The following is a 14,813-nucleotide window of genomic DNA, read 5'->3' as shown; positions in this document are numbered from 1 at the left end:
AGCTTTTAAGGAGGTATTTAGTAATGTTGTTGTAGTTTTTTAAAGTATTTTTTGTTTGTAAATATATTAAAATAATATGTTTTTATTTTTAAAAGAATTATTTTAACATCAATATATCAAAATATTTAAAAACATAAAAAAATATTAATTTAAAATAAAAATAAAAAACTTTAAATTTTTTCAAAAACTCTTTTAAAATATAAAAATAAATATACTATAAATACATTAAAAAAAAAAAAAAACTATATAACAAACACTTGCCCACTTCATTCTAGCCTCGGAATGAATTATTAAAATCACTTGACATAATATGACCAAAAAAGATAAGCTGTCTGCCCGTCAGCATGGAATCAATGTCTTCTGACAACCTGCAAGAGATAATGACCTCCTACTTTGGTGGCTTGTCTAGTCATAGGCTCTTGGTCCATTTACCAAAATGGGCTTCTTAAAAAAGGTCATGGAGCACAACTCAAGCACGTGATGGCATTTAGAACGAGGTTGAAATTTGAAAAACATTTAAAACATATTATATAATTTGATCCTGACTGTTCCGAGTCAAATTGAAGCTCGGAGCTTTCAATTCAAGAACAAAGAAGTGTGTAGTCTCATTATACTTGCCACATAAATATTTGTTGATGGATGTGCTTGCGTCAAAACGAATAAAATCCTGTTTTAATTGTGCCGTGATGCTATCTATCATATAGTGTTTTCAGTCGCGTTTAGATACGCTTTAAAACTTTATTTTTTTAATGTTTTTTTTATTAATTTTAATGTATTAATATCAAAAATTAAAAAAAATATAATATATTTTTATGAATTTCCAAATAAAAATAATTTTAAAAAATATCTCACACTACATAAACATGCAATAAATAGCATGGAATTACCGAGGAATGTCAACGAATGAAATTAAGTTTGAAATCAAATTTACGATAATGGATTGATCTCTCTCTTGATCCTATATTTGTATAACAGCTTTTACAGCCCATTAAACGCAAGGTAAAGGAGAATATATTAGGTATTTATAACACTCGATTGGTTGTCTCTTATATATCCCAATAATCACGTAATCTCTGTATTCCATGATTTTGGCCTGTGGGCTGCTACGAACGCACGAGTCGCATACTTTGAATAAATTAAGGCCTTTTGATTGTATGCTCATCGTGTCTAATATTGAAGTCCTTTAAATCTTTTAATTCGACACTTGACCTAAAAGGCTGAATTTTTTTTTCTCAGCATCAAAAGAGTGAAAATTTTGCAAAGTACTATGGGCTTATCTATAGAGAATATAATATTGAACGAAAGGATGTTTTCTTTTTTTAGATTTACATGGATATTTAGACTAGTTTATATGTACCTCGATTAATTCTATGAACTTATTTAATAATCACCTATGCTTTTTTTTGTTTTTTTTTTGTTTTTATGTTAGAGAGAGAAGAGAGAAACCTACTAGGAAATACAATTAGGAGAGGAAAAGTTATTGGCTATACAACTTTTTGATGAAAAAGCTATAAACCTATATATTTTACTTGATTTTGTTGTTTTTTTATATTTTATTTTTTAATTTCATTTTTTAAATTATATTTTTTTAGAATTTTTTAAATTTAATCATTTAATATTTATTGAAATGGTCTTTATATATATTTTTTTATTATATAATTAAAATAAAAAAAACTTTATTAAAACTTGTCAAATCTATTAAGGAAAATTTCATATAATTTATTTAAAACTTGGTATAAATAAGAAATTGAGTTAATTTTTTTAAAAATTTGACTTAGACTGAATTTTATAACAATATCAAAAAAAAAAAAAACAAAAACTCTCCTCTTAAATATCTTTTTATATTCAAAATATTTTCGCTTCGATCGGGCTGCCAATCGTCTAGTTGATACTTAATATGGATGGAATGAGACATCGGAACGAATAATACAAACTCCTTTAGAATTGTGGAAACTTTTGCTGTTATCCTTTAATTTTTGACCATCCAAGCACGAAGGCTGCTGCACAAGCCAAACCTTTTTATTATATTTCTTTACAGTCTGTAGTCAAATTACCACTTCTATTAAAGCAACATGTTTTAAACCAATTACCACTTGCCAATAATTAAGAAGCTACTCTCGTTAACATTATTATACTATAAAATTTGAATTTTTTTTTTTAAATATCATAGTTTGAATTCAATCTTATCTAACAGTGTTATGATTCTCTCATACTCTTCTGATCATATCATCATCATCCTCCTCCCAACAAAAATTTTCCTTTCATGTCAATTTTATAAAATAACTAATTTATTAAAATTAAAAAACTAACCAAATTAAATATTAAAAGAATAATTATTTATATATATACTGACATCAAACTTTTCGAACCAAGCATCAATTATAGACTTCAATTCATGACCTTTAGGAATTTAACTCCATTGAAACAAAAACACTTCAATTGAAGATTTCATCGGTGATGTTATCATGCGACCATCCTCAACATTTATAAATCTAAATTTCAATTTATTCATTAAAATTAATTATTCTAGCCTTTTCTATTATTATTTATTTTTTTATCGTGCAGGAAAAGAAAACAAGCTTACATATTGTGATTGGGCTTCCACCGATTAATATACTTTCTAGAGTAAACATCATGCTCATAAGGGACACTCACTTTGTGAGTCTCACTCACTCGATGAGCTTGCATTGAGAGAGGATGCTTGAAATGCCTCATTATGGTCGGCTCCCGACAACATTGCTCATGCTCATCATGAGTGTTGTTAGAAGAACAAATAGAGTTCTTATATGTACTAACATTCTCTTCCTTATCTAAATAAATTTGATAATAATAATAATAACATTATCACTATATGCTATTTTAAAAAAAAACATTCAGCAACGTCTCTCTTATACGAGAGCCTATCTAAAATTTTAAAATCTGCAAATTCATATTAATAACTTGTCCCACGAACCAATTGATTTTATTTATGACTAATATTTAATTTATGTATATATTTAGAAGAATAAATCCCACTTAAAACTAGAAAGAAACCTTAGAAAGAAACCTTATTCCCATTTGTCAATATAGGAACTTAACCATTCTATTATGAATTATTTATTTAAAAGAAGCTCGAATTGAATGTCATATGGTTATGTTGAATCCAATATACATGTGCGATCTCATTCTATGCTTGGTCAATAAAAAAAGACATTCAAGATCTAAACACAATATAGTAGAATTCAAACTTCGAATAAAAATTAAATTTTATCAACTAATTACTAGTATTACTTTTTATTTGATAAACCTCGTACAAGATTACAATTATCAACATTTAAAAAAAAAGTTTAATAAACTAATAAAACTTTTTCTATCAACCTCGCACTATTAGTAATTGTTGAAATATTTCATCTAGTTTATATATACTTGTTAAGTTTTTTTATTTAATGTGCCATAATAAGTCCCAAGCTCTCTTAAATGACAGTAATTTTAATATAAAATCTAGTAATTTTTTTCCTCCGCTTCTCTAACTTTTATAAAAGGAGATTCAATAGTATGATTTCGTAGTTTGATTATCTTTTGGGATGTAATTCAAATCTTTATCTTGAAGTCTTCAGAGTCAAGTACTCCAAGAGGCGAATTTAGGTTAGCATTTAGAAACTGAAATGTGGTGTTTATCCGATTGTAGATCGAGCCTTCTCCTACCACAACAAAACAACAAATTAAATCCATTAATTTCTACCCTTTGCAGTTGAACAATGAGCAAAGCAACTCAATCTATTTCTTCGTCGGCACTTAATTGAAACGTTCTCTCTATCTAGCCACGAAGTCAAATGTCGTGGTATTGAAAATCTTGAATTCACCGCTAATACTTTGAATTATTGCTTTAATTTAATTTCATATTCATAAAAATTGTTTTTTTTGGGATAAAATTCAATATTGTTGAAGCTAATATGAGAAAAAGCTCAAATTGTTGAAGCTAAATGCCATCCCCTATATATATGTGAAGTCACCCTAGCTAGCTAGTCCTCATTAATTTCAAAAAACATGAGTCGCCGAATAATAATTTGTGGCATTAAAAAGAAGTGAAAGTTCGAGGAAGCATCAGTCATGCATGACTTTACTTTGCATCATCAGACTAGCAAGATTTCAAAACCCACGTGTGGAACCTCAAGAACTGTCTGGAAACTTACATGCCGCCGGCACAAAGATTTGGTCCCTCCGAATCTCCGATTTCCGTGATAGCTGCAAGTCTCTCGTCAAAGTTGGAACCATCCACCTCCACTCAGTGCCCAAACGACCGCCTTCAAACACTATTCATCTTCACGTGTTGTATAAAAAAAATATCCCCAAGTCTCAGCCTTCACAGCACACACAAGCCACTTTATCTTTATATGTGATTTTTTTTCTTTTTATTTGTTTGACAAGAAAACTCTAAAAGGTGGATTGAATTTTATAATATATATATATATATATATATATATATATATATATATATATATATATATATATATATATATATATATATATATATATAAGCATCAAATTGTCAACAAAGAGATAAAATACAAACGTGTCACTAAATGTACATGACCATTGCTCCTTGACCCACCAAACCTCTTGACATCCTTCTCTCTCTCTACACCTAAGTATTCGGCGTCCCCATAATTCTGAAATAATATATATATATATTTGAAAAAAATTAACTTTTTATATCAATATATTAAAACAAATTAAAATATAAAAAATTATTTATTTAAAAGATATTTTTTCTCCGCGAAAACAAACCGCTATATATGATTAATCATGAGAACACGCCAGATCCTTTTATTTTTATTCTTTTGCTCAAACTTTGACCCACCCGTCATCAATCATGGCCAGCATATTCTCTCTTTTTGTTAAAATGACACATAAATGGTGTCACAAAATAAGATTAAAAAAATGCCATACCTGTAAGCCAGTTCCTGAAAGGTTTTGAGTGAAAGAAACCCTAATCGTCCACATACTCTCCAAAAAAAAAAACCCCAGGTTACGTGTCTGAATATAAAAGCCTCAGTTTGTATGTTGTAACGCCACGTTTTTTTTCCTCTGCTTTCCCTCTCCCACCTTCCTCTCTTCTAAGAAAAAAAAAACTCCATCCCATGCCTAACTTCACTCAACAAAACACCCACGTGTCGTCACGTGATAAATGATTGAACACACCATGTTAAGAATTTTTTGTTGGGACATGCAAGATTGGCACTGCCGTTAAGGTTTCTAGAGTGTGATGTTTGTGTTGACACGTGTACATTCTATAGATGACTCACCACTGTCCTTTAGAGACGGTTCATGCACCAAAGAGACTACATGTATCTCTCTCTCTCTCCATAACGTAGTAGTTCCACTTGGATAAGGTCGGCCATTTCATGGAGCACGTGTCGTGCTCTTAACGGTGACAAGCATAAAGTGGACCCCGTTAACCCAAACATTAAGACAAGGACGACCGTACTTATCTCTCTCCCGCTCTTCATCCTCCCCTGTATAAATAAGTCCCATTTCATCTTGTCAGAGAAAAAAGAAAGAAAAGAAAAAAAAAAAAAGGAATAGAGAATTCTAGCTCTAGTTCTTCTCTCTAGTCAAAGAAGCAATTGTGTGCTAAGCTGCAGTCTGAAAATGGGAGTGCAAGAAACAGACCCTCTTGCCCAACTGAGCTTGCCACCGGGTTTTCGGTTTCACCCGACTGATGAAGAGCTATTAGTGCAATATTTGTGCAGGAAAGTTGCTGGACACCATTTCTCGATGCAAATCATTGGTGAAATTGATTTATACAAGTTTGATCCATGGCTCTTACCAAGTAATTAATAATCTTGCTCTCTAATAATGTTCTCTTACTTAAAAGAATCAATTATTAGTTATAGCAATAATAAATTTCTTGGGTTAATATTCTTCTTAATTTGTTGTTGTTACCAGGCAAGGCGATATTTGGTGAAAAAGAGTGGTACTTCTTTAGTCCTAGAGACCGTAAGTACCCAAATGGATCCCGACCCAATAGGGTTGCCGGGTCTGGGTATTGGAAGGCCACCGGTACTGATAAAATTATCACATCAGATGGACGTAAAGTAGGTATCAAGAAAGCTCTCGTCTTTTACATTGGCAAGGCCCCAAAAGGAACCAAAACTAATTGGATCATGCATGAATACCGCCTTATTGAATCCTCTCGCAAACATGGAAGCACGAAGGTACCAACGAAATAAATTCCATCTGCAGATTAATTTTAATTTGTTTTGATACAAGCCTCAATATTAATTAATGATTTTTGTTAATTTTCTTTGTTGTTACAGCTGGACGAATGGGTATTGTGTCGGATTTATAAGAAGAAATCAATTGCTGCACAGAAATCCATGTCAGGTGTTTCAAGCAAGGAACCTAGTACTAATAGTCCATCTTCATCATTCTCTTCTCATTTCGATGACGATGTCTTTGACCCGTTGCCCGAGATTGATGACCGCTTCCTTGACTTGCCTCGAACCAACTCACTCAAACCAAGGCAACATGAAGAGAAAATCAACTTGGCCACTCTGGGCTCAGGGAGTTTTGATTGGGCGACTCTTGCTGGGCTCAACTCGGTGCCTCAACTCGTTCAAACACAGCCTGGTGTGAATTACTCGAACAGTAATGTTCATGATGTGTACGTTCCTTCAATGTCCCAACTATGCCACCACATGGATTCATCCGCAGAGAGGATGGAAAACTTGGTTGAAGAGGAGGTTCAAAGTGGAGTTAGAACTCGGCTGGATAGTGTTGGTAACCCAGTGTTTTTCCAACAAAACTCGAGCGTGAGGCCACAGAGCTTCTCTAACTCATTTGACCCGTATGGGTTAAGGCACTCGATCCAACCGGGTAGTGGGTTCGGGTTTAATCAGTAAGAAAATGTTAGGGAAGAATTAGGAGTACATTTCTGTAAAGAAAAGTACAAAGGGATGCATTTATGTAAATATTTGGATTCTTTGGGGGCTAACTTTTGAGTTTAGATTCCAAAAGAGAGAAGAAGCTAGGGAGCTGCTTTGTTCAAAAGGCAAGGGAAAATTGCCTTCCCTTCTGGGTTGCTAGAGGATTAGATGCCATGTACACGAAAAAACTTGCTAGTATTTTGCAGCACAATTTTCTTTGAACAATGAATTACAAACATTGCTATACTTGGAAAGTAAATATTAATTGGTATGGAAATTAAATTACAGGTCTCTGGATTTTTAAGTTTTATTTTTTAATTGTGGTTGTTTGAACTAGCTTATTATATATTTTGAATTATTTTTTAAAATTTTAAAGTTAATAATGAAGTTAATATTTTATGACTTTAAAATATATAATATTTGATTTGATAATCTCTAATTAAACTACAACCTAGGTTTTTTATATTTTTTATTAACGCGAATGTTCAATCTAATTTATTTATATCTTAATTAATTTTATAAATTTTAAAAATACGTATGTCTAATAAAATTTATAAACCTCAAACCGTTCACATGATGATGTGTTGTTTGTGTGGCTGCATGAAACAGCTAGCATGGTGGGGGATGCAAGTGCTGACACTGAATTTAGGATGTTGCGGCACTGGCCGTCCATGTGAGCAATGTCAGGGAATGATAGTACTGGTTTTTTCCTTTTTCTTTTTCTTTTTCTCATTGGGAAAGAAGCACTGTCTAGCATCGAGAGCAAGCCATTAATGTCCAAATTGATGTGTTTGACGTCGAAAATTATTGTTTTATATCATCAGTTAATTGATTGAATGATAATTATTTTACCTTTGTATGTATTTTAAATCGAAGAATTATGCAGGTAACTATTTTATATTAAAGAAGGGAAGCATGTTTAATTGCAGCCATTTTTTTCCAGTTTCCTAAAACCTTACTTTTAATTTTTATCTAAATTTCTCTCTTTTTTCTTCTATTAAAGAGTATTTTAATATGAATAAAATCTTTATAAGAATCCAGATAAATATTTATCTTTTTAAAAAATAAAAATTTAAATTTCAAATTAAATTATCTATTAATCAATAGGATAAGTCAGTCATTTTCAGTATATATACATAGACACACACTAATCAACATAATAGTATAATTATTGTTTTGCCATTTCAAAAAAAATCAATGAACTAAATATTGGGATTGGGGGGTAATATAATATTTTTTGCATAGTTCATTAATTATTATTAGATTGATTTGGAATAATTTGGTTTTTTTTATTGTATTTTAAAGGCAAAGAGAAATGACTAACTTACCATTAAAAAAAAACTTTTCAAGTTGATGTCCTGAGGTTATTTTGTATTTTTAGCATGATTTTTTTTTGTTATTACTAAGTTCACTTAAGGGAAATTTTTTGTCTTTTATATATATATATATATATATATATATATATATATATATATATATATATATATATATATATAGATATAGAGAGAGAGAGAGAGAGTTATTTTAAAAATTAAAGTGATTTGCATGTGCAACTCATGCGCTAGCGAGTAAGGGGCATCTACACCCTTCTAGCGGAGCGAAAGGTGTCATTGCCAACTCATGTATTTTTTTAATTGTTTTTTTAAAAAATATATTTTTCAATTTCTTCATTCAACATAAAAGTGTTTGATAATTAAACTTTGTATTTCATTTAATTTGCTTTTGACAGAGTTACTATGGTATCAAAATCAGGTTGTAGATTTTGACATGATAACTCATGTGGGCTTAGGTTGGGTTTTATTTACCTTTTTCATATTGTTAATTTTTTGTATTGTTGTTGTATTTTTTTGGCCACGGCAGAAGCTTGACTTGTTAAGCCTAACAATTTATTTATTAATTGTTTTATTTTTGAATATATATATATATATATATATATATATTATTTTTGAAATTTTTATGAATATTTACATTATCTCAGGTCTTGTAATTTTAACACAGTTTAATAATTTTTATTTTAAAATAACACATATTATAAAAGTATGTGAAAATAGCACAGTTTGAAGTAATAACTATTATAAATAACAGTTGTTTTAAAAGTTATTTTTCAATAAATTAATTAATAATTTTTTTATAATAAAATTAATTAATAACTACAAAATTCAATCCAAGTTTGTATGAAGATATAATTGCTAAAAAAGTAAAATTTAAGATTTAATAATTAAAAAAAATGGATCATCAGATACACATAAGATCTTTGTTTTTAACATACTTAATACCATTAAAAAAAATTGACAAACTTAAAAAACCACCTAATATAATTATAATTTAGTAGTGATTTTATTCGGATTAATTTAGAGGTAATTACTGCCTGGAATTTTCAAATTAGTAGATTCAATATGTGAACGTGCTTGATCGGGCCCTTGCCAGGAATCATAATTGTGACTATTACGGTGACGTTTGCCTTGCAGTCCCATCATCATATATTCCATGACTAGGTGTAACTTCCCTCTTGAAGTCTGATGGGAAAAAAAGAGAAAGACAAAAGTAAATGGGGAATTTGTTGAGCAGAATTGAAACATAATTTCTCAGGATGAGAATGATAGAATGCTTTTATTATTTTTATTATTATTATTATTATTATTACTATTACTGGGATTGATTATTACTTAGATGACTTCATCAAATACTATGCATCTCATGCCCCATGCAACTACGGATCTCTTCAAGTATATATTTCAGTCATGTTGAAATTTGAAACATAAATCAATAACACAAACAATAACTCAATCCATTAGTGAGTTTTGTAAGATTAGAAGTCTTTTTTTCATAGATTTGGAGGTATTAATTAGACATAAAGCTCCCTTTTCAAGATTAGATCAAGCTAAAACTACCTGTCAACAAGTTGACTCAGCATACTATACTACCATTACAACGTTAATCGCGGCCAAAGACATGTATCCTAGCCAGGACAAAGAAAGATAGTGTCTTAGCTTTTTTGAAACCAGGATAATTAGTTGTGGAAATTACTTGATCTGTATAGCTGAATATAGATTTTGACTCCATTTTCTTTGACAACACAAATTAATAAAAGAAAAACATATACTAGAAGACCGATTTGAAGGCTGCCGCCGCCGCCGCCGCGGCCCGTCGATCTGTCATTAATTGCTTTCTTTCTAGCTTACAATCGATTTTGCGTTTATAGTGATGATGCCATAGATACATCGTGCTGACAAATTAGGCAAGTTGATGCGTGTAAAAATTAGAGGAGCCGATTTACATCTTATCCTCTTTGGAGTGTGGAAAGGGTAATTGGTGAGGAAAAACAAAATAATACGAAGTTGATGTATAAAAATTGGCAAGGGTTTCCGATTCTTGGTCAAATCAATGGCCTAAAAGCAGACCAGGTACGTTTAAAAGTCAGACAGGCAAACCGTGAAGAAATATGCGATTATCCAAGCAAAACTACACCATGGTACTAGGTTTTTAGTTGCAAACAGAAAGCATATATATGGGATCATTCTTCAAGATTCTCCAAGCAATTCCCAATAATCTGTCCAGTCTCTTAACAAGATAGATATGCATTGACCGTTGATTTGTCCTCCCTTTTATTTTGATTTGAAATTCTCTACTTGCACGTGTAGGCAACCTCCTCATGGTATCTTCGTCGAAATCGACATATGCTTCCAAATATTTAACGATCCAGGAATTGCTATAGGATATATATATAAATTCTATAAAATTGATACTCATAAAAATTGGTATATGGGATATATATTTTTATTTAACTATATGGAAATTAAAATTGATACTCATAAAAAAAAAAGATGTCTATTTAAATTCTATAAAAAAAAATATATTCTTTTAGTCTAAATTCGTTTTTTTACTCGTGTATTTTATCTCAAAAACATTTACTTTTTTAATAATATAGTTTATTAAATAAAAACTGAAGAAAATTAAAATAAATATTTCGTAATTTTTTTAATAATTTGAAAAAAAAAGAAAAAAAATGTATTTTGCTAACCAAAACTTTCTTTCTTATTCATGTGTTTCTTTTATTAGAAATTTTTTACATGCATTTAAAAAATAAAAAGATGGATGCACATGTAATATTTGACTTAGTGATGTGGGTAACTTTTCAATTTTTTTATTTAATTTTGTGGCAATAAAAATAAATATTCATAGTAAAGATAATGATTTAAATAATGTATTTTTTTTAGTTATGATTCTCTTTTTTTTATTGAAGTTTCTTTTGTTAAAAAAAAACGTATCTTTTTTTATTAGGATGATGGTTAATTGAATAAAAATGAAGTCATTTAAAGTAAAATATAGAACAAAATAATATTGTTATGAAATAAAGAGCAAAAAATGTATTTCTCTAATCAAAACTTCCTTCTGTTTTTTTTTTATTTGAGTGTTTTTTTCTTTTTCTTTCAAAAACCATGTCTATGTTATTTTATAAGAATTATTGCTTTTAAATTAAAACTTATCATAATTCTAAAAATAAACTTTGAATAAAAAAAATTGTAAATCAATAATTTCTACGTGAAATATAAAATCTAAAAAAATGTTTCAAAAAATTAAAATAAAAAATAATTAGATAGATATTTTTTCTTCATTAAATGTTCATAAGGGGGTTTGAAAAAAACATTAAGCATATTAGATTCATACATGATTATTAAAAAATAATCATTAATATATATTATCATAAAAGCTATAATATTTTATGAAAATTATAACATAATCAGATAATTATTTAAATAAATTTATTTAAAGTCAATCCTATTATAAAATGTCAAGAAAATTAGGTCCATTTATAAAAATGGTTAGGAGTGTGCCTAGGTTAGAGAGATAGCCCGTGTGCTTTGGCATAAAAGGTCCGACCCATGTTTATGCATAAAAAAATTATTTTTTATAAAATTAATTTCTAATTCAATATTATAAAATTTAATGAAAAACCAAACATACATGAACATGCAAATCAAAACAGATAACAATATACAACTAATCCATTTCAATGTTTTAGACTATAAAGAAATTAACCCTCTGAAATATTTAAATCTGAACTATTCACATAAACAGATAATTAAGTTCGAGCCAGTGATTTATGAATGAGAGAATGAGTCGTCGTACTATTAAATCTCATTGGTGAAAGATCCAAAACTACTAATTAGTATCACTTTTCTTCATCAAGTTAACATACCACCACATAAACAAAATCCAAGATCTAGATCGATCTATATATATACACAATATAAAAAAATATTAATCTAAAAAAAATGAATAAGAAAAAGAAGAGAGGATCGATCGAGAGGCTGCTGCTATTAAGAACAACTGCCGCAGGGACTTTAAAATTTACTGTCGGAATCTTTCTTGAAAGAGGACTTGGCAGAATGAGAGGTTTTGTTTGGGTTGAAAAACTCATCAATCAACAGAAAATAAAAAAAAAAGATAGGATTTTAATAATAAAAAATTTGAAAGCCATCTTGAACATATAGTTGTTTTGTTTTGCACGTAAGTATTTTACTGGTTGAGATTAACAAATAACGAATAAAGGTATGTTTTGATGATGAGTTGTAAAGGGTGCTGGAATCTTTTGCAAATTTGGAAAGTGGTATATTTGGATCTTTTATGAAAGAAATATTTGAAGTGTTTGATTGATAAAGTGTTCAATGAATTTAGACCAAAAAGAAGAAGAAGAAGAAGAAGAAAAGCACAAGGAAACCTTTTATATCAAAGCGAGAAATGATTAAGGAGTTTATAAGAATATAATAACAGTTATTTTTTAAAGTATTTTTTTATTTAGAAATATATTAAAATAAATTTTTTATTTTATAAAAGTGTTTTTTGACATTAGCATATCAAAACGATTCAAAAATATAAAATATTAATTTTAAATAAAAAAAGTTAAATTTCATGAAATTCCGTTTAGAGCAGAATTCCATTCCAAACAGCACCTAAGATTCTTACCCTAGTACTACTGGATTCACATAAGCTTCAATGAAAAACGATACAATTTAATTTAATTGGGAAGGAAATCGTAAGTCTATTTTTATGAAGAATAATCAGGCGCCTCAATTTATAGCAATTGCACTTGTTTATATATATATATATATATATATATATATATATATATATATATATATATATATATATTGCTAGCACTTGGAGACCATGTTGATTGCAAACTTCCCTAAAATATATTCTCTATATGTATGCAAGTTATAAAATAATGCTCTAAATAATCAGTGATAATGATGGCCATAAAGGGAAAGCATGCTAACGATAAGGTGGATGGTGCAGTGAGCTTTTTATAAAGTGTTTATTTCTGAGATTGAGAGTTCGATATCTCATTTACTATATAGTTTATTATAATAGATAGTACATATACATTCTCAATTGTAATCGTAATTATATTTAGAAAAATTTATTAGTTGTGATTGCTTTTTAAAATGCTTTTCACTTAAAAATATATTAAAATAATTTTTTTTTATTTTTTTAAAAATATTTTTAATATTCAAAATAATTTAAGAATATCAAAAAATTTTAATTTAAAAAAAATTTATTTTTTTTAAAAATATTTTTAAAACATTAAAAAATAAAAAAGTCTCCAAGTTCCTGATGTGGTGGGATCTTTCCAGAAAAAAGGATAAAGTGATTTAGGCATAATAATGTAATCTGTAAAAAATTGTAAGATAGGTACTTTCTATTTTTCTATTTTCAATATATATATATATATATAAAGAATCCAAATTTGAGACCACTACGAGTTTGTTTGGTATTGCGATAACTATTGTGGTTATAATTTAAAAAAAAAATATTTTATAAAAAGTACTTTTTGTTGAGATTGGTTTAGAAAAATATATGTTTGGTTAAAACTGTGATTCAAATTGAGGTTGAATAAAAAATAGTTTAATGTATTTGATTAAAAAAATGCTTTTTAAATTGAGGTTATATATATATATATATATATATATATATATATATATATATATATATATATATATATATAACTAATACTATTACATCATGAAATAAATAATATTGATATCAAATATTTTTTTATTATTCCATTAAACTATGTGCAATTTCATCACGTACGAAATCTATCCAACTAGAACTACATTTTCCATGGTTTCTTAAGCGCGCAACAACATCAAGTAAATTATCATCAAGAATAAAATTAAGATTGCGATCAAATTCTGCAAATGCTACATTATCAAACGATCTTCTTCTAATTTTTTGAATAAAACACAATTAAAAATAGAAATAAAAATTGAATTTTTTTAACTGGATCGGACTTGGCAAGAACAAAATTAGAATTGCGATCAAATTCTGCAAATGTTACATCATCAAGCGATCTCCTTCTAATTTTTCAAATAAAACACAATTAAAAAAAATAAAAATTATTTTTTTACTGGGTAGGACCCGGTTCAATGCATTACTTTGGACCGGACCTGGTCCGACCGGAAACACTCCAATGTTAACATAAGTGAACAGTGGAGAGCCAACCCCACTATTCACGTGAACAGTGGAGGTGCACTCTCCACTGTTCACTTATGTGAACAGTGAAGAATGCAGCTCTTCACTTTAAAAAAACACAGAAGAAACATGAAACTATTGCTTGTGCAAAACCATAGGTGAAACATCAAATTTTCATGGGTCCCATGACCAAAACACAGCTGCTTAAGATAACCAAACGTTATGTTATTGAGTTTGACAAAAAACACAAAAGCTAATGTATAGCCAAACACTCTCTACGTCATTTCCAATTAAATTATATTATTATAACATATAGTATTTTTTCTTCTCCCATACGAGAAGACTTCCACTTAGTAAGCTTATCATGATTAGGCAGATGTCATTATTTTTGGTTTGATTTAATTTTTATTTATAAAAATAATCAAA

General features: G+C 28.8%; 1 protein-coding gene across 1 annotated transcript; it reads left to right on the top strand.

Annotated features, from left to right (window-relative positions):
* The first annotated feature begins 5,517 nt into the window (after positions 1-5,517).
* Positions 5,518-7,154, top strand: LOC133700984 (NAC domain-containing protein JA2L-like). The gene is made up of 3 exons (XM_062124734.1): positions 5,518-5,812; positions 5,929-6,197; positions 6,300-7,154. The coding sequence occupies exons 1-3, from the start codon at positions 5,632-5,634 to the stop codon at positions 6,882-6,884; spliced, it is 1,035 nt and encodes a 344-aa protein (XP_061980718.1). The 5' UTR covers positions 5,518-5,631; the 3' UTR covers positions 6,885-7,154.
* Positions 7,155-14,813: the final 7,659 nt, after the last annotated feature.

Source organism: Populus nigra, chromosome 1, assembly GCF_951802175.1.
Source record: "Populus nigra chromosome 1, ddPopNigr1.1, whole genome shotgun sequence".
NCBI lineage: Eukaryota > Viridiplantae > Streptophyta > Magnoliopsida > Malpighiales > Salicaceae > Populus > Populus nigra.
This window is presented reverse-complemented; position numbering and strand designations above follow the sequence as displayed.

Bases quoted from the DNA above. Each gene is read 5' to 3' on its own strand.
- LOC133700984 (XM_062124734.1), top strand. From the start codon at position 5,632: ATGGGAGTGCAAGAAACAGACCCTCTTGCCCAACTGAGCTTGCCACCG. The intron at 5,813-5,928 runs GTAATTAATAAT...TGTTGTTACCAG, and splicing joins TGATCCATGGCTCTTACCAA to GCAAGGCGATATTTGGTGAA. The intron at 6,198-6,299 runs GTACCAACGAAA...TTGTTGTTACAG, and splicing joins GCAAACATGGAAGCACGAAG to CTGGACGAATGGGTATTGTG.